The sequence below is a fragment of the Petaurus breviceps genome, unplaced genomic scaffold, assembly GCF_028583685.1.
Source record: "Petaurus breviceps papuanus isolate PSGF00001 unplaced genomic scaffold, PetGlider_PUasm1.0 140, whole genome shotgun sequence".
Taxonomy (NCBI): Eukaryota; Metazoa; Chordata; class Mammalia; order Diprotodontia; family Petauridae; genus Petaurus; species Petaurus breviceps.
The window spans coordinates 24,635,955-24,658,501 of record NW_027185698.1 but is presented as its reverse complement, the minus strand read 5'-3'; the positions used below and the strand labels follow the sequence as shown (position 1 = coordinate 24,658,501).

General features: G+C 39.9%; 1 protein-coding gene across 2 annotated transcripts in view; it reads right to left on the bottom strand.

Moving 5' to 3' along the window:
* The window catches only part of FAM184B (family with sequence similarity 184 member B), a 121,536-nt gene that overhangs the window by 47,200 nt on the left and 51,789 nt on the right, over window positions 1–22,547 (bottom strand). For both annotated transcript variants that reach the window (XM_069069257.1, XM_069069266.1), the window contains exon 6: window positions 7,173–7,283. In XM_069069257.1, coding sequence (XP_068925358.1) covers window positions 7,173–7,283 — 111 coding nt within the window. The remainder of the gene's footprint in view (window positions 1–7,172; window positions 7,284–22,547) is intronic.

The window sequence follows — 22,547 nt, the reverse complement described above, 5'->3', positions numbered from 1 at the left end:
AACTTACCTATTCAATGTCTTACCAATCAAACTATTAAAAGATTACTCTGTAGAAGTAGAAAAAATTATAATTAAGTTCATATGGAGGCAAAAATGGTCAAGAATCTTAAATGAAATAATGAAAAGAAGTGGGAGGCAAAGGGGGCTTAAAATGTCTTATCTCAAATTATACTACAAAGTAGTAATTTTCAAAACAATTTGGTACTGGTTAAAAAATAGATCAGGGCATCTAGGTGGTACAGTGGGTAGAATGCCAGCCTTAGAGTCGTCTTTCAGAGTCAACTCATCTTCCCAAGTTCAAATCTGGCCTCAGACACTTACTAGCTGTGTGACCCTGGGCAAGTCACTTAACCTTGTTTACCTCAGTTTCCTCATCTGTAAAATGAGCTGGAGAAGGAAATGGCGAGCCACTCCAGTATCTTTGCCAAGAAAACCCCAAATGGTATGACAGAGAGTCAGACACTACCAAAATGAATAAACAACAACAAAATAGATCAATCAGTCAGACAGATTAAGTACAAAACCTACAAGAAGCAAATTCTTCTACTGCTCTAGAACTAGGTAAATACAAAGACCACAGCTACTGGAATAAAAGAATTGCTGCAAAAACTGGACAGCAGTATGGAAGAAATTAGACTTAGAACAACGCCTCACATCATGTTTCAAGATGGACTCCAAGGATATATGACCTAGCTACAAAGGTTCATGTCATAAACAAATTGGAGATACATAGGTAAAAAAAAATAACGTTTTACATACTGAATACAAGAAAAGTTCATGACCAAGTAACATAAAGTAGATAATTTTGAATATGTAAAATTTAAAACTTTTGCACAAAAATACAATAAAGCTAAAATGAAAAGGGAAACAATTAACTGGGGGAAAATATTTATACCAAGTTTTTCTGATAAAAGTTTCATTTTTAAGACATATAATGAAATGACTGAAATTTACAGGAATAAGAGCTATTCCCAATTGATAAAAGGTCTAAAGACTGGAACAGGCAGTCCTGAACAAATGAAATTCAGGCTATCTATAGCCATATAAAAATGCTCCAAATCACAACTAATTCTATCTCACATCCTTTGCCATCTGGCAAAGAAAACAAAAAGGGAAAATGATAAAATGTTTGAGAAATCATGGGAAAACAGATACATAGATACATTATAATGTAGAACTGTGAATGAGCACAACAACCATTATGGAAAGCAATTTGAATTATTTACAAAATTATCGAACAGAATGTATCCTTTTGCACAGCTATACCTATACCTAATATCCCTCAAAAGATTTTTTTAAAATAGGAAAAATTTTATAGTAGTAAAGGAAACTGAAGGGATAAATCCAAACTGAAAGAACAATTGAATAAGTTGTAGTATATGAATGTAATGGAATTATTCTGGTGCTTAAGAAATGTGAAATAAATTTCAAAGAATGGAAGAACTTGAGAGTGAAGTGAGCAGAACAAAAAGAATGTATACTAGTAGCATCATTATAATTAATATGGAAAATGTACAAGACATATAAACTGATGAAGAATGAAATGTGCAGAACCAGAAACATACCAATTCTATGGTGCCAACAACATTATAAAGACATCATAATGATAAAAGCTGTAAGACAATGACCATCCATGATTACAGAAGATCTATGATGATGAACTATATAAGTCATCTCCTGACAAAGAGGCAATGGATTTAAGGCACAGAATGAGAGTGTGTGTGTGTGTGTGTGTGTGTGTGTGTGTGTGTGTGTGTGTGATGCATTCAGAACATGAAGGGATTTTTTTTGCGTAACTATGCATATTAGTTACAAGGAATTTCTTTTTCTTTTCTTCAGTGGGGTAGAGGAGAGAGAAAATAGATTTCTGTTAATTTTTAGGATAATGTGAAAAATAGAGAGGTGCTACTGATATCTAATGTTGTGTACATTTTCAAATGAAGTCCCTGTATTGCTATTTTTGCTTAATTGTTTTGCTTTGTTACAAGAGACCTCTCACAGTGGAGGCAATCTGCAAATATCTATAATGTAAAAATAAAACATGAATAAAACTTTTTTTTAAGTTAGCAAGGGAGAGGAGTTCGAAACGGAATGAGATGAGGCCCAGTGGGAGCTCAGTACTTCAGGTAAGTGAAATAAGAGCTCTAGGCTCGAGCTCTATATTGTTTGGGTACTAGAGGCACAGACAGACTCATTCCTTGTGGCTGTTTTGTTTTTACAAAATGAATTGCAGGTTTATATTTAAAGAAGCCCATATGCCTAGTAGATGCCCCATATGTCTATAGATCCTACCTTAGGCAATGTCTTTACCTTTTACCTTAAGCAAAAGGCCTCATTTTAAACGGTGTGTTTAAAGTAAAAAGAGCCATAGAAACTTAGCATAATTTTGTTTCATTCTTCTATGACTCCCAGCAGGCTACTCTACCTCGAAATGCATTTGCTTCAATGGATAAAAGGGAGAAAACATTGCTTCAAAAAATAGCTAACATGTAAAAAAATATTTATAACAGCTCTTTTTGTGGTGGCAAAGAATTGGAAACTGAGAAATGTCTATCAACTGGACTGAACAAGTTGAGGTATACGAATGTAATGGAATATTATTGTTCCACAAGAAATGATGAGCAGGTGTATTTCAGAAAAACCTGGAAAGATTTATATGAACTTAGATGCTGAGTGAAGTGAGCAGAACCAAGAGAACATCGTACACAGTAACAGCACATTGTACAATGACCAACTTTGATAGACTTAGCACGTCTAAGCAAAGTAATGATCTAATACAGTTCCAAAAGATTCAAGATGGAAAATGCTATCTACGTTCAGAGAAAGAACTGTGGAGTCTGAATGCAGGTCAAAGTATACTATTTTCTCTCTCTTTTTTCTTTCTCATGGTTTTTCCCTCTTCTTCTGATTCTTCTTTCACAACATGACTAATGTGAAAATATGTTTAATATGATTATACAGGTAAAGCCTATATTAGATTGCATATGATCTTGCAGAGGGGGTAGATGAAGGAGGGGGAAAATTTAGAAATCAAAATTTTATAAAAGTGAAAGCTGAAAAATAAATAAAAATTTAAAAACAACTTTTAAAAATGGATAGTATCTGCGGCGGCTAGGTGGTGCAGTGAATAGAGCACCAGCCCTCAAGTCAGGAGGATCAGAGTTCAAATCCGGCCTCAGACACTTAACACAAAAACTAGCTGTGTGACTTTGGGCAAGTCACTTAACCCCAATTGCCCTCCAAAAAAAAAGACTGTTCTGAATGCATGGAAAAAAAAGAAAAACAATTATGTCAAAATACAGTTAACAAAATATTTCTTTAAAATAAGTTCCTGGACTCCAGGTTAAGAAATTGTGCTTTAATGGCCAGGGCTTATCATAGAATCAAACTTCTAATGAAGAGAACACAACTAATGAAATAACAGATTAAAGATAAATTATTTCCTGGATCTCAACTTTTAAGAAAAAGAAACGGGAGGCAGAGTCAAGATGGCAGAGTAGAAGCAGGACCTCCCCGCTGCTCCAGCTTCCACCTTCCCCAATCCATGTAAAAAGGGGACTCTAAACAAACTTTGGAGCTGCAGAACCCACAAAATGACACAGAGAAGCTAACCTCCCACGGAGGAGAGCTGGGCAGACCGGCAGCAACCAGCCTGCACAACACTCTGGGAGCCCAGCCCAGCCCCAAGCCAAGGCTTTAGCCCCAGGGCGGGCCTGACCAGACGTGGGTCAGAGGGACTCCAGATCAGCAGTATCTGTGGCCATTTCCAGATTTATCAACACACAGATGCGAAGGACAAAGTGAGAGGTCAGTGCAGTCTGGACTTTGGGACCCAGTAAGTGAGACTGCGTGGCTTTTGCCCCCGGGGCGAGAAGACGCTGAGAGGCTGGCACAGCCAGCCAGCTCCACATGGCAGCTTCAGCTCCTGGCCGGCAGAGTGTAGGGGGACCAAGCACCAGTCTGAGGGGTAATCGCTCTTGCTTACCTACTTGGATCTGGATTGCAGTCTAGGGTGGAGGTCCTGGGGTGTGTGTCCAGCTTGCCAGAGCATGTGGAGACCTCAGAGAGGGCACTCATCTAATACCTCTGGCAGCTGAGAAAACCCCAGCATTTGGGACGAGAGCTCCCCTGTCTTGTGGCAGAGTCCTACTGTGGCAAAAAGCCCAGGGGTCAAGTGACTGAGGGGCGACATGATCAGGCAAAGGAAACAAAGCAGACAGAAGATTCCAACATTAGATTCCTATTTTGGAGACAAAAAGGAGCAAAGCATGGAACAGGAGGAAGACAGTGAAGTCAGAACTCCTGCACCAAAAGCTCCAAAGAAAAATACAAGCTGGTTACAGGCCATAGAGGACTTTAAGAAGCAGATAAGAGAAGTGGAGGAAAAATTGGGAAGAGAAATGAGAATAATGCAAGAAAATTACGAAATGACAGTCAACAGCCTGACTGAGGAAAATAATACCTTAAAAAAATAGACTAACTCAAATGGCAAAAGAGGCTCAAAAACGCAATGAGGAGAAGAATGACTTAAAAAGCCAAATTTGCCAGATGGAAAAAGAATCTCAAAAGCTCACTGAGGAGGATCATTGCTTCAGAATTAGATTGGAGCAAATGGAAACTAATGACTTTATGAGTAATTGAGATGCTGTTAAACAGATCCAAACAAATGAAAGAATAGAAGGCAATGTGAAATATCTCATGGGAAAAACCACTGACCTGGAAAATAGATCCAGGAGAGATAATTTTAAAATTATTGGACTACCTGAAAGCCATGATCAAAGAAAGAACCTAGAAATCATTCTCCAGGAAGTTCTCCAAGAAAACTGCCCTGATGTTTTAGAACTAGAGGGCAAAATAGAGGTTGAAAGAATCCACCGATCACCTCCCGAAAAAGATCCCAAAAAGAAAACTTCTAGGAATATTACAGCCAGGGTCAAGAATTCCCAGATTAAGGAGAGAATGTTACAAGCAGCCAGGAAGAAAAAATTTGAATATTGTGGAAACACAATGAGGATAACCCAGGATCTGGCAGCTTCTACACCGAGGGATCGAAGGGCTTGGAATATGATATTTTGATTCCTTTTGTCCCCAAAAAAGGATTCTATGGTCTGATTGTGCTTCCTCTGCTTGCTCATCTTGCCAGCCAACTACTTGACTTTTGAGCTCTTTGCCATGGTAGAACTCTGCTTCCAGAGTAGAGAGAGCTGTGTCTCAAATCACTGGGATTTTCGCAAATGTTGTCAGAGCCATGAGGAGGGTGCCCTCTCTACAGCCACCACAAGCTCTGGCAAACTGGCCACACAATTCAGGACTATTACACAAGACAGAGACCCAGATCCAAGCAGGTCAAAGCAAAAATGATTACCCTCTGAATGGTCACTTGGTCTCCCTACTATCTGCAGGCCAGGAGCTCCAGAGGCAGCCACATGGCAGCAGCTGCAGCCACTGCAACTTCACCACCTCTCACCCCAGGGCCAGGGGCTGGATCATGCTCTTCTGTCACCCAGTTTCAACAGAGTTCCCCACTGACCTTTTACTTTCTCTTTTGTGTTTATGGATATAGAAGTCTGGAAACCACCACCACTGCTGGTGATTCACTCTGCTGAAGTTTGTTCTGGCCAGTCTGGGCCACTTGTTGGGCTGCCCCAGGTCTGGGCCTGCATGATTCACGTGGGACTGTGCTCGGCTCCCAGTCCAGTGCAATAGACCCTTCCTGTTGGCCAGCCAGGCTGGCTTCAGCAGGAGATTTGTTTGTCTCTGTCACTTTGTAGGTTCTGTAGCTCTAAGGTTTGTTTAGAGTCATATTTTACAGGTATTAGGGGTGGTTGTGGAGGGAGCTCATGGGATTTCCTGCTTCTACTCTGCCATCTTGGATCTGCCTCTCAATATTTCAGTTTTGTCAGTGGAAATGGCCTTAAAGGAGAGGCATTACTGTCTTCCTGGCCATGTCCCCTAAGGACCTCTCATTGGAGGAGCAGCTACCATCTTCTGCTTGTGTAGTTTCTGCCATCAGCATGTGATCTTCTTTGACACCTTTCTATTTGCACTCCTACCACTTAGCAAAATGCTCTGCACAAAGTAAGTGCTTAATCAGTGTTTCACTAATACATTCTTCCTGGATACCATATAAGTTTAATATAGATTTTTAAAAAAACAAGCTATAAATAATAAATGCAAAATTTTGTATGTAATCCCTATTTTTTGGTCTTCTCTGTACATGGAAATGGTCAAATTGATTTTCTAATTCATTATAAAAGAAGTATTAAAAATAATCACAGAACATCCAATTATTTTTGTTTTTCTTTCCACTTCCATTTTGTGGGCATTGTGTATATTGTTTTCCTTGGTTCTGCTTCTATCCTTTCACATCAGTTCACCTAAGTCTCTCCAGAGATCATGTTTTACAGGTGAGGAAACTGAGAGCCCAAAAGGTAAGTGACTTGCTGATCTAGCCCTTAGATCCTGTGATCTACTAACAACATCTCTTACCTACCTTGGTCATCCAGCAGGGGCAAGAACACAGACTGTGTGAGAACACCACAAGAAGAACCCAGGTTTCCCTACTTCTGGTCCTCTTCTCTCTCCGTTCCACCAGAATGAAGACCCTTGGATCATGACAAGATTCTTAAACACAACTTTCCCATTATTTTTTCCAGACTAGACTGGCTGGAGCAGGAACAGTAAGTTGGGACATCTGTCTCAAACTTGACATCAAGGGTCGTAATGTGGCCTTAAAGAGAGATGATGGAGCAATGATACTCTAGGAATGTAGAGGAGTGGCAGGAAAATTGCCTGTGTCCTGTCTGTGCTGCCTTCTGAGCCCCCTTCTGAACTCCTCTTTGTCTCTTTGAAATATTTCAGATATGTACATAAAGCCTAGCTAACATACCCAATTCCTCCATCACAATTAAACAGCTACATTCAGGGAACATGTATTAAGCCTCTCTGTTGCACCAGGCTGATGGAAAAGCTATGTCTGGTTCGGAGGAAAGGGAGAAGAGAAGGGGAATATTTAATTTCTGTGGTCAGGGCAGTCCCTGGGACTCCTGACCTCTCAGTTAACTGACAAATCCCACAACCAGAGCACTCCCACCTTTCTGCAACCTCTGCAACTGCTTCTGACACATATTCCAGTTAATAGATGTGTTTGGTGTTTTTAGAGGAGAGCTTACCTCAAGCAAAGAATCCTGAAGCTTCATATTCAGGGTGACTTTCTCGTCTTCCAGACGTTTCATTTCATTCTCAGATTTCTTCTTCATTTCCTCTAACTGTTTTTGAACCTCCTAAATAGGAATTAAATAATTCAGGCCAGAAGGTACAAAAACATGACCCAAAAGACATGTGCTAAGCGCATGAAAAAGGCGACAGGCGGCCTCCTCTGCTGGAGCACCACGAGGGACAGATGATGGCACAGGGATGCAGGTCCTAGATCAAGAGCTGGAAGGGACCTACCCTAAACATCGCTTAATCCAACCCTTCCATTGTACAGATGAAGAAACTGAGACCCAGACTGGTGAACTAACTTCCTTAAGATGACCCTGGTAGTAAGTGCCAGAGAACTCGAACTCAGGTCCTGTGACTCCAAGTCAACATGGCAATTCAGCACTCTTTCCTTGCACCTTGTTGCCTTCTAAGAAGGGCAGAGACCCAGGGCCAAGTGGGACAATCAGGTGACAGGCTGAATGCCAAACCAGTCTTGTGTTGCGGTAAAACCTGCTGGGAGTATAAAAATAGAAGGTGCCAGGATTGTGGGCAGTGTGTTGATGTCCCATGGGGCCGTGAAGGGACAAGCAGAACAGAGGATGTATGTGGTGTCTGGAGAGCCTGTAGAAGTATGAAGTGTCTCTTGCCCCAAGGGAGGCATCCTTTTCCATCTGGCCTGTGGGGGACATCAGATAAGGGGCCATGTTTCCACTGCCAACACAAAGTTGAGTCATGATTTTAGATCACTGTGGTGATTTCTGAGACAACCAGCTGGAGGAGGGTTCGTTGCCTTGAATGGGTATTGACTGTGGAAAATTCAGATAAATTCAATTCACTTTTAAGTGAATTTAAGAAGCATTTAGGCAAGCACTGACTATGTCACTGTGCTTAGTGTTGGGGATACACAAAGACAAAAATGAAAGAATCCCTGCCTTCAATGAGCTTACTTTCTATTGTCAGGTTACAACATGAAAAAACAGAAAAGTAAATACCAGATGACTTGGGGGGGGGGGAGAGAGAGAGAGACAGAGAGACAGAGAGACAGAGACAGAGAGAGAGAGACAGAGAGACAGAGACAGAGAGAGAGAGACAGAGACAGAGAGAGAGAGAGAGAGACAGAGAGAGAGAGACAGAGACAGAGAGACAGAGACAGAGAGAGAGAGACAGAGACAGAGAGACAGAGAGAGACAGAGACAGAGAGACAGAGAGACAGAGAGAGAGAGAGAGAGAGAGAGAGAGAGAGAGAGAGAGAGAGAGAGAGCCCACCCTCAAAACACACTTCCTCCTTACCTCTGCCTCCCCAAAGCCCTTCTTTACTCAAGACACAGTTCAGGTCTTCCTGACCACCTTCCTGACCCTTCCCCAACCCCTCTCACTCATGATATGCCTCCCAAACTAGCTTGTACTGAACTGCTTTGTATTGATTCTCTGATAACTATTTTATGGGCATTGCACAATGAAACTTGGAGAGCCAACCTTGAAGCCAGGAAGTCCCTGAGTTAGAATTCCATCTCTGACACACACTGGCTGTATGACTCTGGGCAAATTACTTAATCTCTGAATGTTCTGGGAAGCTCTCTAAGAGTATGAATTCCATAGAATACCTGAGTTCTCAATACCAGTGAAATCACATGTCTAACCTCTAGTTCTATCTTATATATACACACATGCACACACAAACACACACACTTACTCTCTCCCCATTTGGCCATGAAAACAGCAATTATCTAATTCTTTCTGTCTGCAGTGCCTAGCACATTACTCGGCTTGGAGCAGCACTTAATCCAAGCCTGTCGATGGATGCGTTGATAACTAGGGGGAAGCCAGAGCCTTCAAGAAGGAGGTGTGGCCACCTGAGCTGAGCCTTGAAGGAAGCTTGTAAGAGGCAGAGCTGAGAAGGGAGGGCATTCCAGGCCTGGAGGATGGAAGCAGAAGGTGGAATAGTGAGCTCAAGGAATGGCAGATAGGTTGTTTGGGTTGGAAATCTTATTGAGTAAAGAGCTAAGAGATGGCTGGGAGCTGAGAAAATGAAAGCAACAAATGGAGGCAGCTTTGAAAAATCTGATTTTGGAGGGAAGGTAAACATAGGATGTTAGCTTGAGGGGACTACACTCAAGAGAAGTTTTTTTTAAGGATAGGAAAGAATGAAAAAAATGCTCTAAATCACTAATGATTAGAGAAATGCAAATTAAAGCAACTCTGAGGTATCACCTCACACCTAACAGAAATGAAAAATTGGTGGGGGGGAGCCAAGATGGTGGAGTAGAGTAAAGGCAGGCACTTGGCTGAGCTCTCCTCTAAACTCCTCAAAATACCTTTAAATAGGGGCGGCCAGGTAGCACAGCAAGTAAGAGCACCGGCTCCAGTGTTGGGATGACCTGGGGATCGAATCCGGGCTCTGACACTTAGCACCCACCCAGACACACCTGGCCGTGTAACCTTGAGCAAGCTACTTAACCCCAATTGCTTAGGGGCGGCCAGGTGGCTCAGCAAATAAGAGCATCGGCTCCAGTGTCGAGATGACCTGGGGATCAAATCTGGGCTCAGATACTTAGCACCACACCCAGAAATAACTGGCCGTGTAACCTTGAGCAAGTTACTTAACCCTGATTGCTTAAAAAAAAAAAAAAACCTTTAAATAATGACTCAATAAATTCTAGAGCAGTAGAACCCACAAAAAGATAAACTGAAACAATTTTCCAGCCCAGATCACTTAGAAGGTTGGGAGGAAAGTTCTGATGCACCAGGTGAGAGTGGAGCATAGACCAGTACAGACTGGGACCCCAGCAAACCAGGAATAGACGTTGGGCATGACTGAATCTGTGGCAGCAGTGGGTGGTTTCCAGATCTCTCAGCCTATAGACATTAAGGGGGTTGGACAATTGGTCAGAGGGAGATTTAGAGGGGTCCCTTTGCTGGCACCAGGGGCAGGTCTCTGTTTTATTGTCTATACTTGGATCTGGGTTGCAGTCCTAGTTCTCAGTCCCAGGATGAGGAGGAGCACAGTTGTAGGGTAGAAAAGAGTGCTTGTAGTCACCCACAGACCAGAGCACAGGCCAGAAGAGTAGTTAATGCACCTCTCCCTAGGAAGAGGTAAAAATTTACAGGTCCCCAGAATTACCTCTGAAAACAAAAAAACCTGGGGCTTGAGATGGTGCCCCCTCCACTCTAGAAGAGCCCCAGGTAAAGCATAGAGTTAAAAATCAAGAAATAGGCTAGAAAATGAGCAAACAGCAGAAAATGATCCTGACTACACAAAGTTACCATGGTGACCGGCAAGATCAAAACACAAACTCAGAAGAAGACATCAAAGTAAAAACTCCGACATCTAAAGTCTCAAAGAAAAACATAAATTGGCCTCAGGCCATGGAAGAGCTCAAAAAGAATTTTAAAAATCAAGTAAGAGAGGTAGAGGAAAAATTGGGAAGAGAAATGAGAGTGATGCAAGAAAGTCATGAAAAAAAGAGTCAACAGTTTGGTAAAGGAGGCACAAAAAATGCTGAAGAAAACAAAACCTTAAAAAACAGAATAGTCCAAATGGTAAAAGAGGAACAAAAATCCAATGAAGAGAAGAATGCCTTAAAAAGTAGAATTTTCAAATGGAAAAAGAAATACAAAAGCTCACTGAAGAAAATAATTCCTTAAAAATCAAAAGAATGAAAAAATAGAAGAAAATGTGAAATATCTCATCAGCAAAACAATTGACCTGGAAAATAGATCGAGGAGAGATCATTTAAGAATTATTGGGTTATCTGAAAATCATGATAAAAAAAGAGCCTAGAAATCATAGAATAGAAAATACAACTATTAAATACATAAGAGGCATAAAAAGGTGAACAGGAAAGAGAAATCAAAAGGGACTTATTAAAGATGACCTGTTTACATTCCTACATGGAAAAATGGTATTTGTAATTCATGAGACCTTTATCAGGTATTAGGATAAATAAAATTAAGGGACGAGAAAGAAGAATGCACTGGGAGAAGGAGAAAGGAAGAGGCAGAATGGGGTAAATTATCTGACATAAAAGAGGTCCAAAAGAGATATTACAGTAAAGGGGAAAATGGGGAAAGGGGGGGAATGGAACCTGTAATCCTTACTCTCATTGGACTTGACTCAAAGAGGAAATAATTTGGACACTCAGTTGGATATAGAAATTTATCTTGCCACACATGAAAGTAAGATGGGAAGAGGATAAGGGAAGGGTAGAGGGGACTGATAGAAGGGAGAGCAGATTGGGGGAGGTACAAATCAGAAGCAAAACACTTTTGAGAATGGACAGGGTGAAAGGAGAGAGAGAGAGAGAGAGAGAGAGAGAGAGAGAGAGAGAGAGAGAGAGAGAGAAAGAGAGAGAGAGAGAGAAGGATAAATGGGGAAAATGGGATGGAGGCAAATAGATAATCATTACTGTGGGAAAAAATTTACAGCAAGTTTTTTTGATAAAGACTTCATTTCTCAAACACAGAAAAATGAGTCAAATTTATAGAAATAAGAGCCATTCCTCAACTGAGAAATGTTCAAGGATATGAACAGGCAGTTTTCATACAACATAATAAAATCTATCTATAATCACATGAAAAAAATGCTTTAAATCACTATTGATTAGAGAAATGAAAATTAACACAACTCTGAGCTACCACCACACACATATTAGATTGGCTAACATGACAGAAATGGAAAATGATAAATGTTGGAGGGGATGTGGGAAAATTAAAACACTAATGCACTACTGGGGAAGTTGTATGCTGATTTGATCATTCTGGAGAGCAATTTGGAACTATGCCCAAAGAGTTATAATACCATGCATACCCTTTGACCAAGCAATACCACTATTAGTTCTATATCCTAAAGAGATAAACAGCAAAAAGGAAAAGAATCTATATGTACAAAAATATTTATAGTAGGTTTTTTAGTGGTGGCAAAGAATTGGACATTGAGGATATGTCTATCAATTGGAGAATGGCTGAACAAGTAGTTGTATATGATTGTGATGGAATACTATTGTGCTTTAAGAAATGATGAACAGGATGCTCTCAGAAAACCCAAAAAAGATTTATATAAACTCATGCAAAGTGAAATGAGCAGAACCAGGAGAACACTGTACACAGTAACAGCAATATTGTATGGTGATCTATTGTGAATAACTTAGCTATTCTCAGCAATACGATGATTTAAGATAATTCTAAAGGACTTATGATGAAAAGGGCTATCCATTTCCAGAGAAAGAACTGGTAGATCCTAAATGCAGATCAAAGATATGTTTTCTTTACTTTATTTTTCTTGGGTTTCCTTTTTGTCTGTGTTTTCTTTCACAGCATGATTTACATGGAAATGTGTTTTGCTAACCTATGTCAAATTGCTTGCCTTCTCAATTAAGTGGGGAGAAGAGGGAAGGAGAGAAATTGGAACTCAAAATTTGATAAAAAGAATTTGGTAAATTTAATTTTTGGGAAATTGGGAACTGTAATTGGGGAAAATTTAAAACAATTTAAAAAAGAAATGACAAATTATGAAGGGGATGAAGGAAACGAGGTACACCAATGAACTCTAGGTGGTGTTGTAAACTGGTCCAACCATTCTGGAGAACAATTTGGAATTATACCCAAAGGCCTACGAAGCTGTGCATACCCTTTGACTATATCTGTACCCCAAAGAGATCAAAAGAAAAAGACCTATATGTACAAAAATATGGGTAGCAGCTCTTTGTGGTGACAAAGATTGGAAACTGAAGGGATGCTCATCAATCGGGGAATGGCTGTACAAGATGTGGCATATGATTGTGAAGGAACACTATTGTGCCATAAGAAATGACAAGGGGGTTAATTTCAGAAAAACATGGGAAGTCCTATATGAACTGATACAAAGTGAAGTGAGCAGAAATGAGAGAACATTGTACACAGTAACAACTATATTGTAATGATAATCAACTCTGAAAGACTTAGCTGCCCTGTTAATACAATGATCCAAGAAAATTCCCAAGGACTCATGATGAAAAAATGCTATCCACCTCCAGAGAAAGAACTGATAAACTCAGAGAACAAACTGAAGTAAAATTTTTCCACTTTTCTTTATTCTTCTTGTTTTTTTTTCAATTTGGCTAATACAGAAATACATTTTACATGATTTCACATATATAACTGATGTATTGCTTGCCTTCTCAGTGGGTGGGAGAAGGATAGGCGAGAGGGAGAGAATTTGGAACCCAAAACTAACAAAAAAATAAATATAATGTTTTTTAAAAAATAAAGGATAGGTGAGACTTGGGCCAATGTATGGGCAATAGAAAAGAACCTAGTAGGTAAAGAGAGACTGAAGAAGAAAGGATGAGATGAGATATGCTAAAGGACAGATTCCCAGAAGAGATAGGTGAGGATGGGATCAGGAGCCAAAGTAGAGAGTTTGACTTCCACAAAGAAAAGAAGGAGAATTATCCCTGTACAAAGTCACGGCATTTTTGGAGTTCTGTGTACTTATTTCCATACATTTCCCTTAAATTCCAGGCCTATTATTGCTCTGACAGTCTGACCAGCCCACAAGAATTGAGAAAGAAGTTTTCCCAGTTATTTGGATAACTCTAACAACAACAAAAGATCCAACTGTAGAAAAAGTAATACTTTTATCCTACATTATCCAAGCTGATTATCTATATTACCTGACTGCCAGATGACTGCTCTAGATCTGATAACAGAAATGTAATTAATAATGTCATTCCTGGAAAGTACATGTCAATTAGCTATTTGCTTTATAACTCCACTTAATCCAAGCATAAAACTCCCAGCAGCAACTTCTCTGTGTTGCTTTCCCCTGTTAGAATATAAGCTCCATGAAGGACAATGTCCCCTTTTTTGTATGTTTATCCCCTGCATTTAGCATAGTGCTTGCACATCATAAATGCTTAGTGAAAGCTTTTTTTATTCATTCATTCATTCACTGACCTATTCGTTTCCAAGTGATGGTCTTACCTATATAGACACATAATATTCAGGGATCCTTTCTAATTCACTTTCCAGAACAAAAGTCTTCTAATTTTGTGACTTGACTTAAAATTTGAGATGGCAGTTGAATAGAAAAGTGCTTGCCTGTGAGTTAGAACTACCAACATGTTAACAGCTTTCTTAAGAAGCCTCCCCAGGGATTATGGAGCCTGTAGTATACTACATTTATTTATCATTACTATCTAAGGAGGCTAAGCAACTTCTACAATAGTAATTTCAAGTCAGATCCATTTTAAAAAATGCCAACTAACTTGTCAAGACAACTTCCATCATGATGTCAACTATTTGTAAATAAGAGGTAAATAGAATCAAGGAAATGCAGAAACACAGGGTTATCATGCCATCCCAAAAGACACCATCCTCTATTCACTGAAAGGAAGGGAGTTGTCATATCCATCAAGGAATGTCTGTGCATTTTCTAAAATGAGATGTCATTCTCAACCTACAATAACCTGACAGCCTAACTAAGATTCTTAATAAACATGACGCAAACTGCTGCCAATTTTACCCTAAGACAAATTGTGAAGAAACACCCCCACTGAAGGTGATGAATCTGTTTAGTTATTTTCACTGGGGATAACCCCAGGGATCATGGAAGAATGGAGCTGAGGGATGCAGAAAGCTCAGAAGAGAGTGATGAGGGGGGTGGGCAGAGCAGGAGATGCAAAGGCAAAGTTATTTCTTCAAACAGAATCTAGTTATTGCTCTCAAGGCAAAGATGTAAATTTGGGCTTGAAGTAAGGAAACACTTTATAAATAAGTGAAGATGCCCTGAAGCAGAATGGGCTATATCAGGATATAGTAGGTTTTCCCTTCTCCCTGGAGCTCTTCAAGAAGAGGTCAGAAAGATGGCAGAGGGGATTTTTTATAGGACCACATGACCACTTACATCCCTTCCAATTCTGAGATTCTATGATTATGATTCCCTTTTACAACTTTGCTAATAATTGAGTGATTGGTTTTATTGTGGAGCTCCTATGGACCTCATTCTGATCTACAGCAACCTCCTTACAGCTTCTGGGAAGGCAATTTTTCTTCCTGTATTCAGTGGGCTCAAACCAAATTCCATAGTGGATCAAGGTGGATTAAAACACACTTGAGGTGACTGAGGGAAACATAGAATGGATCATCCCATCGGATCTTCAGACAAGGAGTGAGCTAGAACAGATGTCATGAATGATGGATGATTAAGGAGAATGAACATGTCTTATGGTGGGATCTGCCCAGGCCAGGCCAGTGGAATAAAAGAAACCAACAGCACATACACCAGTTTTTTTTCATGAAAACAACCAAAAAAATCAAGCAAACAACAACTAAAACTAAAAAATTATTCCAACCCTTTTCCCCATTGATGCCCTGCCTTGAAACAATTTTATTTTTCTCCAGGAGCTTAGTGCAGAGGTCTGGGATCATGGAAACTACATTAGATTTCTAAAGAAAAGGACGGCTCCAGTCCTGTCTGTAAAACAGCCTCAACAGCAAGAACAAAGAAAAGCAACCAGGATTGTTGCATCATAGTCACTATCTCTGTCCTCCCTCTGACTGAATTGCTGTTGTCTCATCAATTTAGTAATTTTGATGGTACAAAGTGGGGTTTGGGGTGAGGTCATGTGCATGATAATATTAAGTGAGAGCTACTAAAGATAGGAACTGGACTTGTGATTTCATTGGTATTCGGAACTCCTGGAGGATGAAACTCCCCCCATTAATGCAGGTCAATACATTGTCTGCCACTCAGAGTCTTAGAGTTGTCCAGAGCACTGACCTGCCATGTGACTTGCCCAGGGTCAGTCACATAGCCAGCCTGTCTCAGAGGCAGGACCTGAACCCATATCTTGGATGGGCTTCAAGGCTTGCTTCACCCACTTTCTATCCTCTACACCATATTGTCTCCCAATACCATGGTTATTACTGAAAATAACAATGTTGGCTAATATTTATCTAGTACTTTGCAGAATCAAAATGTTTCACATGCACTGTGTTCTTCATAAGAGCCATGTGGTCTTCTGTCACTCTCTCCTCCTTCCCCCTGTCTCATATAAAGAATTGGGTCTTATTCCTTACCAAGACTAATCCCTCTATGTGCACAAGCAATCCCATTCTATCCTATCTCTTTGAAAAGTTTGCCCCATCTGTCATCCCCATTCTATCACTTATTTCCAATCTCTCCCTCTCTACTGGCTCCTTCACTATTCTCTACAAACCTTCCTATGTCTCCCCAATCCTAACTTAATCCTTCTATTACTGATAACTATCATTTTATACATCTCCAGTACTCTGTGGCTAAGCTCCTTGAAAATGCAGTCTCCCACTTGTTCTTTTCTCTTTTTAATGCCTTACAAACTGGCCTCCAACCTCATCATCCCACCAAAGCTGCTCTCTTTACAGTTTTTTTTTTGCCTCTTTTTTTGGAGGGCAGTTGGGGTTATGTGACTTGCCCAAGGTCACGTGGCTATTTTTTTTTTTTGCCTTAAGTGTCTGAGGCTGGATTTGAACTCAGGTCCTCCTGACTCCAGGGCTGGTGCTCTATTCACTGTGCCACCTAGTCGCCCCTCAAAACTGCTATCTTTAAAGTTATAGTTCATTTGTTTCAGTCATATCTGACTCTTCATGATCCCATTAGGGGTTTTCTCCGCAAAGATACTGGAGTGGTTCTGCCATTTCCTTCTCCACTCTTCAAAGTTACCAAATGATCAATTATTTGCTAAATCTAATGGCCATTTTACAGTTCTTGGTCTCCTCAACCCCTCTGAAGTCTTTGACACTGTTGATCACTTTCTTCTACTTGCCTTTCTCTAAGTTTTTGGAACGCCACTATTTCCTGGCTCTCCCCCTATTAGATCAACCCTTCCTAGTCTCCTTTTCTGGATCCTCATCCAGATTATGCCCGGTAACACTATGTGTCCCACAGGGAGTTCTGTCCTTGCCCTCTTCTCTTCTCCCTTCATACTACTTCAATTAGTGATTTCATCATATATTTAAATACTGCCTCTATACTCACAATTCTCAGATCTGCTGCCCCAACCTCTCATGACCTCCAATCTCACATCTTCAATTGCCTTTCAGACATTTTGAACTGGATGTCCAATTGACATCTTAAGTTCAATATGTCCAAACTAAACTCACTATCTTTTCCCCTAAATGTTTCCCTTGTCCTACCTTCTCTATTACTCTTGTCAAGGACAACATCATTTTCCTGGTATATCAAGCTTAAAACCTGGATGTCATCCTAGACTCCTCACTACCTCTCATCTCCCCATGTCCAATCTGTTGCCATGGCTTGTCAATCTCAGCTCTGTAACATCCCTCAAACAAGCCCCTTTTTATCTTCTGACATGGCCACCACTCTGGTGCAGGCCCTCATCACCTCACACCTGTACTACTACTACCTGCTAGTGGGACTGCCTGCTTCAAGTCTCTCTCCACTATAATATACTCCATTTGGACACCAAAAGTGATCTTCCTAATGTACAAATCCATGTCATTCCCCTACTCAAAAAAACTCAGTGGCTCCTTATTACCTCCAAGATAAAATATAAAATGTTCCATTTGGCATCCAAAGCCCTTCATAATATAGCCCCTTTCTCTATAGTTCCAGTCTTCTTATACCTTACTCTCCACCTTGAATTCTCTGATCCAGTGACACTGACCTCTTTCCTGCCCCACAAACAAGACACTCCATCTCTTGGCTTTAGGCATTTTCTCTGGCTGTCCCCCATATCTGGAATGCTCTCCCTCTCCTACTCCATCTACTTGCTTCCTTGACACTTACTTGGCTTCTCTTAAGTCTCAACTAGGCTTTCTGAACCCCTCTTAATTCTAGAGTCTTCCTTCTTTTGATTATTTCCTATTTATCCCACATATAGCACCGTATATATTTTTTGCTTTTTGTTGCCTCAGTTAATTAGACTGTAAGCTCCTTGAGAGCAAGAACTGTTTTTTTCCTCTTTTTATATACTGGGTGCTTAGCACAATGACTGACACACAGTATGTGCTTAATAAATATTTACTGACTGTCTGAAATAGAGTAGTATGTTAGTTAGTATAGGTATCATTATTATCCCAATTTCACATAAAGAAACTAAGAGTTGAAGACATCAAATGAATTATTAAAAAAATTACAACAGAGAGTAATTTGTAGAGCTAAGTCTTCAATACCAATGTTTTAATTCCAAATCCAAATAACCCCATTCCTAAAAAGCATTAAAAGATCTATAGAAAATTTGAGAACTTGTTTTCCAAAGACATTCCCATAGGATTCATATGTTCCAAATATGAGATGACCTAGACAAATAAGATAGCATGGCATAATTAATAAGACATTGGACTTGGAGTCAAGAGACTTTGGTTTGAATTCAGCCTCAGATACTTTCTAGCTGTGTGATCCTGAGCAGGTCACTTAACCCTGATGAGACTCAATTTCTTCCTCTATAGAAAGGTGATTAAAAATAGCTCTTACCTCTGAGGCACAAATGAAATGCACGATGTTTCCAAAAAAAGTTTTAGAAACGTTTGCGGGGCGGCCAGGTAGCACAGTGAGTAAGAGCACCGGCTCCAGTGTTGAGAAGACCTGGAGAACGAATCCCGGGCTCAGACACTTAGCACCCACCCAGAAACACCTGGCCGTGTAACCTTGAGCAAGTTACTTAATCCCAATTGCTTTAAAAAAAAAAAAAGAAATGTTTGCTATTCTTCTTCTTCTTCTTTGATAACTTTCAAAAATAAGTCTTAAGCTAGTATTTTTTCTCCATAGGTTATTTTATCTTCAATAGAAAGTTTTATTGAACCAAAAACTCTTTTTGCATACAGTTACAGATACTCACAAACTCTGCCCAAATATATTCATGTGAGTGACAAAGATAAATTAAAAATCATTCTGAGGAAAGATCAGTAAACTCAGAAAATGACTATTTCTATTTTTACTTTCTGTACCAAGCTTCCCATGGTAGCCAGAATCAATCATGGGAACCTGCCATGGCAGTTGCCTTATAGGGAAAAGCTCAATTTAAAATCTCCAGGAGTGAGGAAAAAAAAAAAGTTGGCTCAGCAGAGCTTTTTGGTGTTAGAAAACTTAAACTTAGGTTCTGAAGAATTTGGCAGGAGTTTGGAATTCCCTTAAGTCATTTGCCCTGGGAGCTCATTAGCCTTCTCCCTCCACTTGACTATCGGGAAACAAATTGCTCTAGACTGACTCATCAACTTTAAAAGAAAATGTACCATCATCCAACTCAACCTAAAAAGACCTTGAGAATTTTGAGAAGAAAGTACTGAAATCTACTAGGTATAGGATATGAAGAGTAAGAAAGACAAAGGTGCCAAGGTCACAACGAAAATAAAACAGATGAGAGACATAAATGTCAAAATATGAACCACAGAACTCTAGGACTGGGAGACATCTTCGTAGGCTACAGAATTCATCACCCTCCCCTCTCCCCCCCACTTAGATTCTCCATAGGATACTGAGTCCATCTCCCTATTTAGATTCACAGGCTATGAGAACAAGAAAAGACCTTATCTGGTTCCAACACTTATTAGACCTGTGATTTAAGCCAAGTGAAATAACTTCTCTGAGCCTGTTTCCTCATCTGTAAAATAGAAATAATAATACTTGCACTCCCTACTCCCTACCTTTGTTCATAAAACAAAGTGCTATTGAAAAGTGAGTTACTATTAAAGGAAAAGGGATAGAATGAGAGGAAAACATAAGAATCCAGAATATTTTATAGATTAGAATTGGACAGGACCTTAGAAATTGTTCAGTCGGAGCCCTTCCCCCTCCCATTTTAAAGAGAAGACTGGAACACAGAGATGGGAAATGACTTGCCCCTAAATATTGATTTCATTTGTACCATTTATATGGCACTTACAAAGTTTTGTCTTCAATAATAGTTATTTGTGTATTTTTTTTTACTTTCCTAACTAAATTGTAATCTACATGAGAAGGATCACGCATCCTACTTCCCAAAATTCTTCAGTGCACCCAACACAGTGTCTTGTACATACGTGGTGCTCAATGAATATTGATTTAATGAATGAATGGTCCAGAGTTAGAAATGGAAACCAGGTCTCCTAATTCCCAGATCTGTTCTCTTACCACTACGCTACGCCACCCTGTCTCTCATTTGTCTGCTCCCTACTTCAACAGGGGACTCTGGATGTGTATTCAAAACTAAAAGATCAGTCCTATTTATTAGAAAATAAAGAGTTACATGAAACTCAGATGATACAGAAGGCACTTTTGGAACCTGAGGGTCATCATTACATTAGAAATAACACTAGATTAGGAGTTAGGAGAACCAGTTACCTCTGCCTCTATCACCTGTCTGATCATGAGTACTGGTGTCACCTCTTTGTGGCCTAATCTGGCTTCTGGCCCAAATGTTTTATGCATCTATTTCTAGACATCAGTTTATGACTATGTTAGACTGCAGATATAGAAAACTCAGTCAACTGCATGTCACCTTACCCCAGATACAATCTGAATGTAGATTTTTTTTAAACTAAATCCCTAATGGGAGTTGATTTCTAGCTAAATGAGGACAGTCTCACTGCATCTTGTGGTCTGCCATTTAAATATTAATATAAATAACTGCATCACCTTAATCAAATCAATTAATTTCTCCAGACCTTCATTTCTTTATCTGTAAAATGAAGAGACTAGTCTTGATGATCCTTAAGATCTGTTCAAACTCTAAAATTTGTGATCCTAAGTAGTGAGATGATAGGAAATCAATGAATATATTATATGGTACTTAAGTTGAAAGATCTCAAAAGGTGGTTCCAGAGAATGCAATTGGCTGTTCACTGAAGTACATGCATGTTAAGTATGAATATACAAATGAATAGTTAACTTTGATGTTACATAAGCAGTATGGAATAGAAGGGAAAGCACTAGATTTGGAGAAACTGGACCCAGTTACTTCTCCTTTTGGGCTTCCATTTCCTTATGTGTAAAATAATGATTTCCAAAAGCCCCCATCAGTTCTACATTCTATGAGCATATAAATGGGCTCTATTGGGGCAGCTAGGTGGAACAGTGAATAGAGCACTGGCCCTGGAGTCAGGAGGACCTGAGTTCAAATCCGGCCTCAGACACTTGACATACTGACTAGCTGTGTGACCTTGGGCAAGTCACTTAACCCCAATTGCCTGCTTTCTCCCCTCTAAAAAAACAATAAGTAGGCTCTATTCTCCCTTTCAGGGTTAGGTAGAATTCTCTGCTCTAGAACACAGAAAGAAGACAACCTTCCCTGAGTCCAACTACCCCATGCTCTCCCTTCCTTTAGCTTGATAATGAATCTTCCCAAGTCCCACTAAAAGGCTATATAAGGGTGCCAGGCAGACCTGTCTTTCCCCAAACTCAAGGGGACCAGGAGATAGAGCCTACCTAACTACATAGGGGAGAATGGAGACCATTTCAAATCTACAAATCCAAGCTTTCAGGGAATAATGGAGTTTTATCTTCCCCGGTTTTATGTGCCTCATTTCAAATTCTGGGCTAAAGCCACTTGGAAAACATAGCCTCTTCAAAATACAGAAATGAGCAAGAAAAATGAAGGAGCACAAATTATTTCTACATGATTCATTTCTGGAGCCAGTAACAGAATAGAGATGGAAGTTTTAGTGAGATTTATACACTCAGCCTCTTCTGGGGCGAGCACGTTACCAGGGCAACCTGTTGGCTCCAGGAGACAAGTGTCTGGCTCACCGATTGCTAATAGGTGTGGAGATGAGTGCCAGTACATTAGGTCATTCTTTTGGGCCTGGTTTTTAGAACTGATTGATCATGGCACAAAGGAAAGGGGATACTATACAGCATAACCCCAAATACAGAATGCTTTTATTCCCCAGAGTGGATGAGAGACAAAGGAAGGTCAGACCACATTTCCATTGGCATACATACTGGAAAACTTATCAGGAGGCCTTACCTTTGGTCCCTGACACCTGACTCCTAAAGGTTCTTTTGTCTGTCACCTCTGACTTCTTCCCCTCTCCCTGATGTTTCCCATTTACTTTCCAAGAACTGTCAATTCTGCCTCCTCAATGTTTCTGGAATCTACCTCCTCTGTGTGCATGTAAATATAATGTATTAAATATTACATATGATGTGACATAATAATATCTAATATAGTTTGACTTCTGTTTGAATTCAAGTCTTCCTGAGTCCAAGTCTTGGTGTCTATCCACTATACCATCCAGCTGCCCCAATCATATATAATACACTAATGTTATATAATGCAACATTATTAACATTAATAGAGTATATATTAATGTGCACAGTAATATAATATTACATACTAATTATCAAATATATTGTTACATTAATTATATATACAATGTTACATTATATA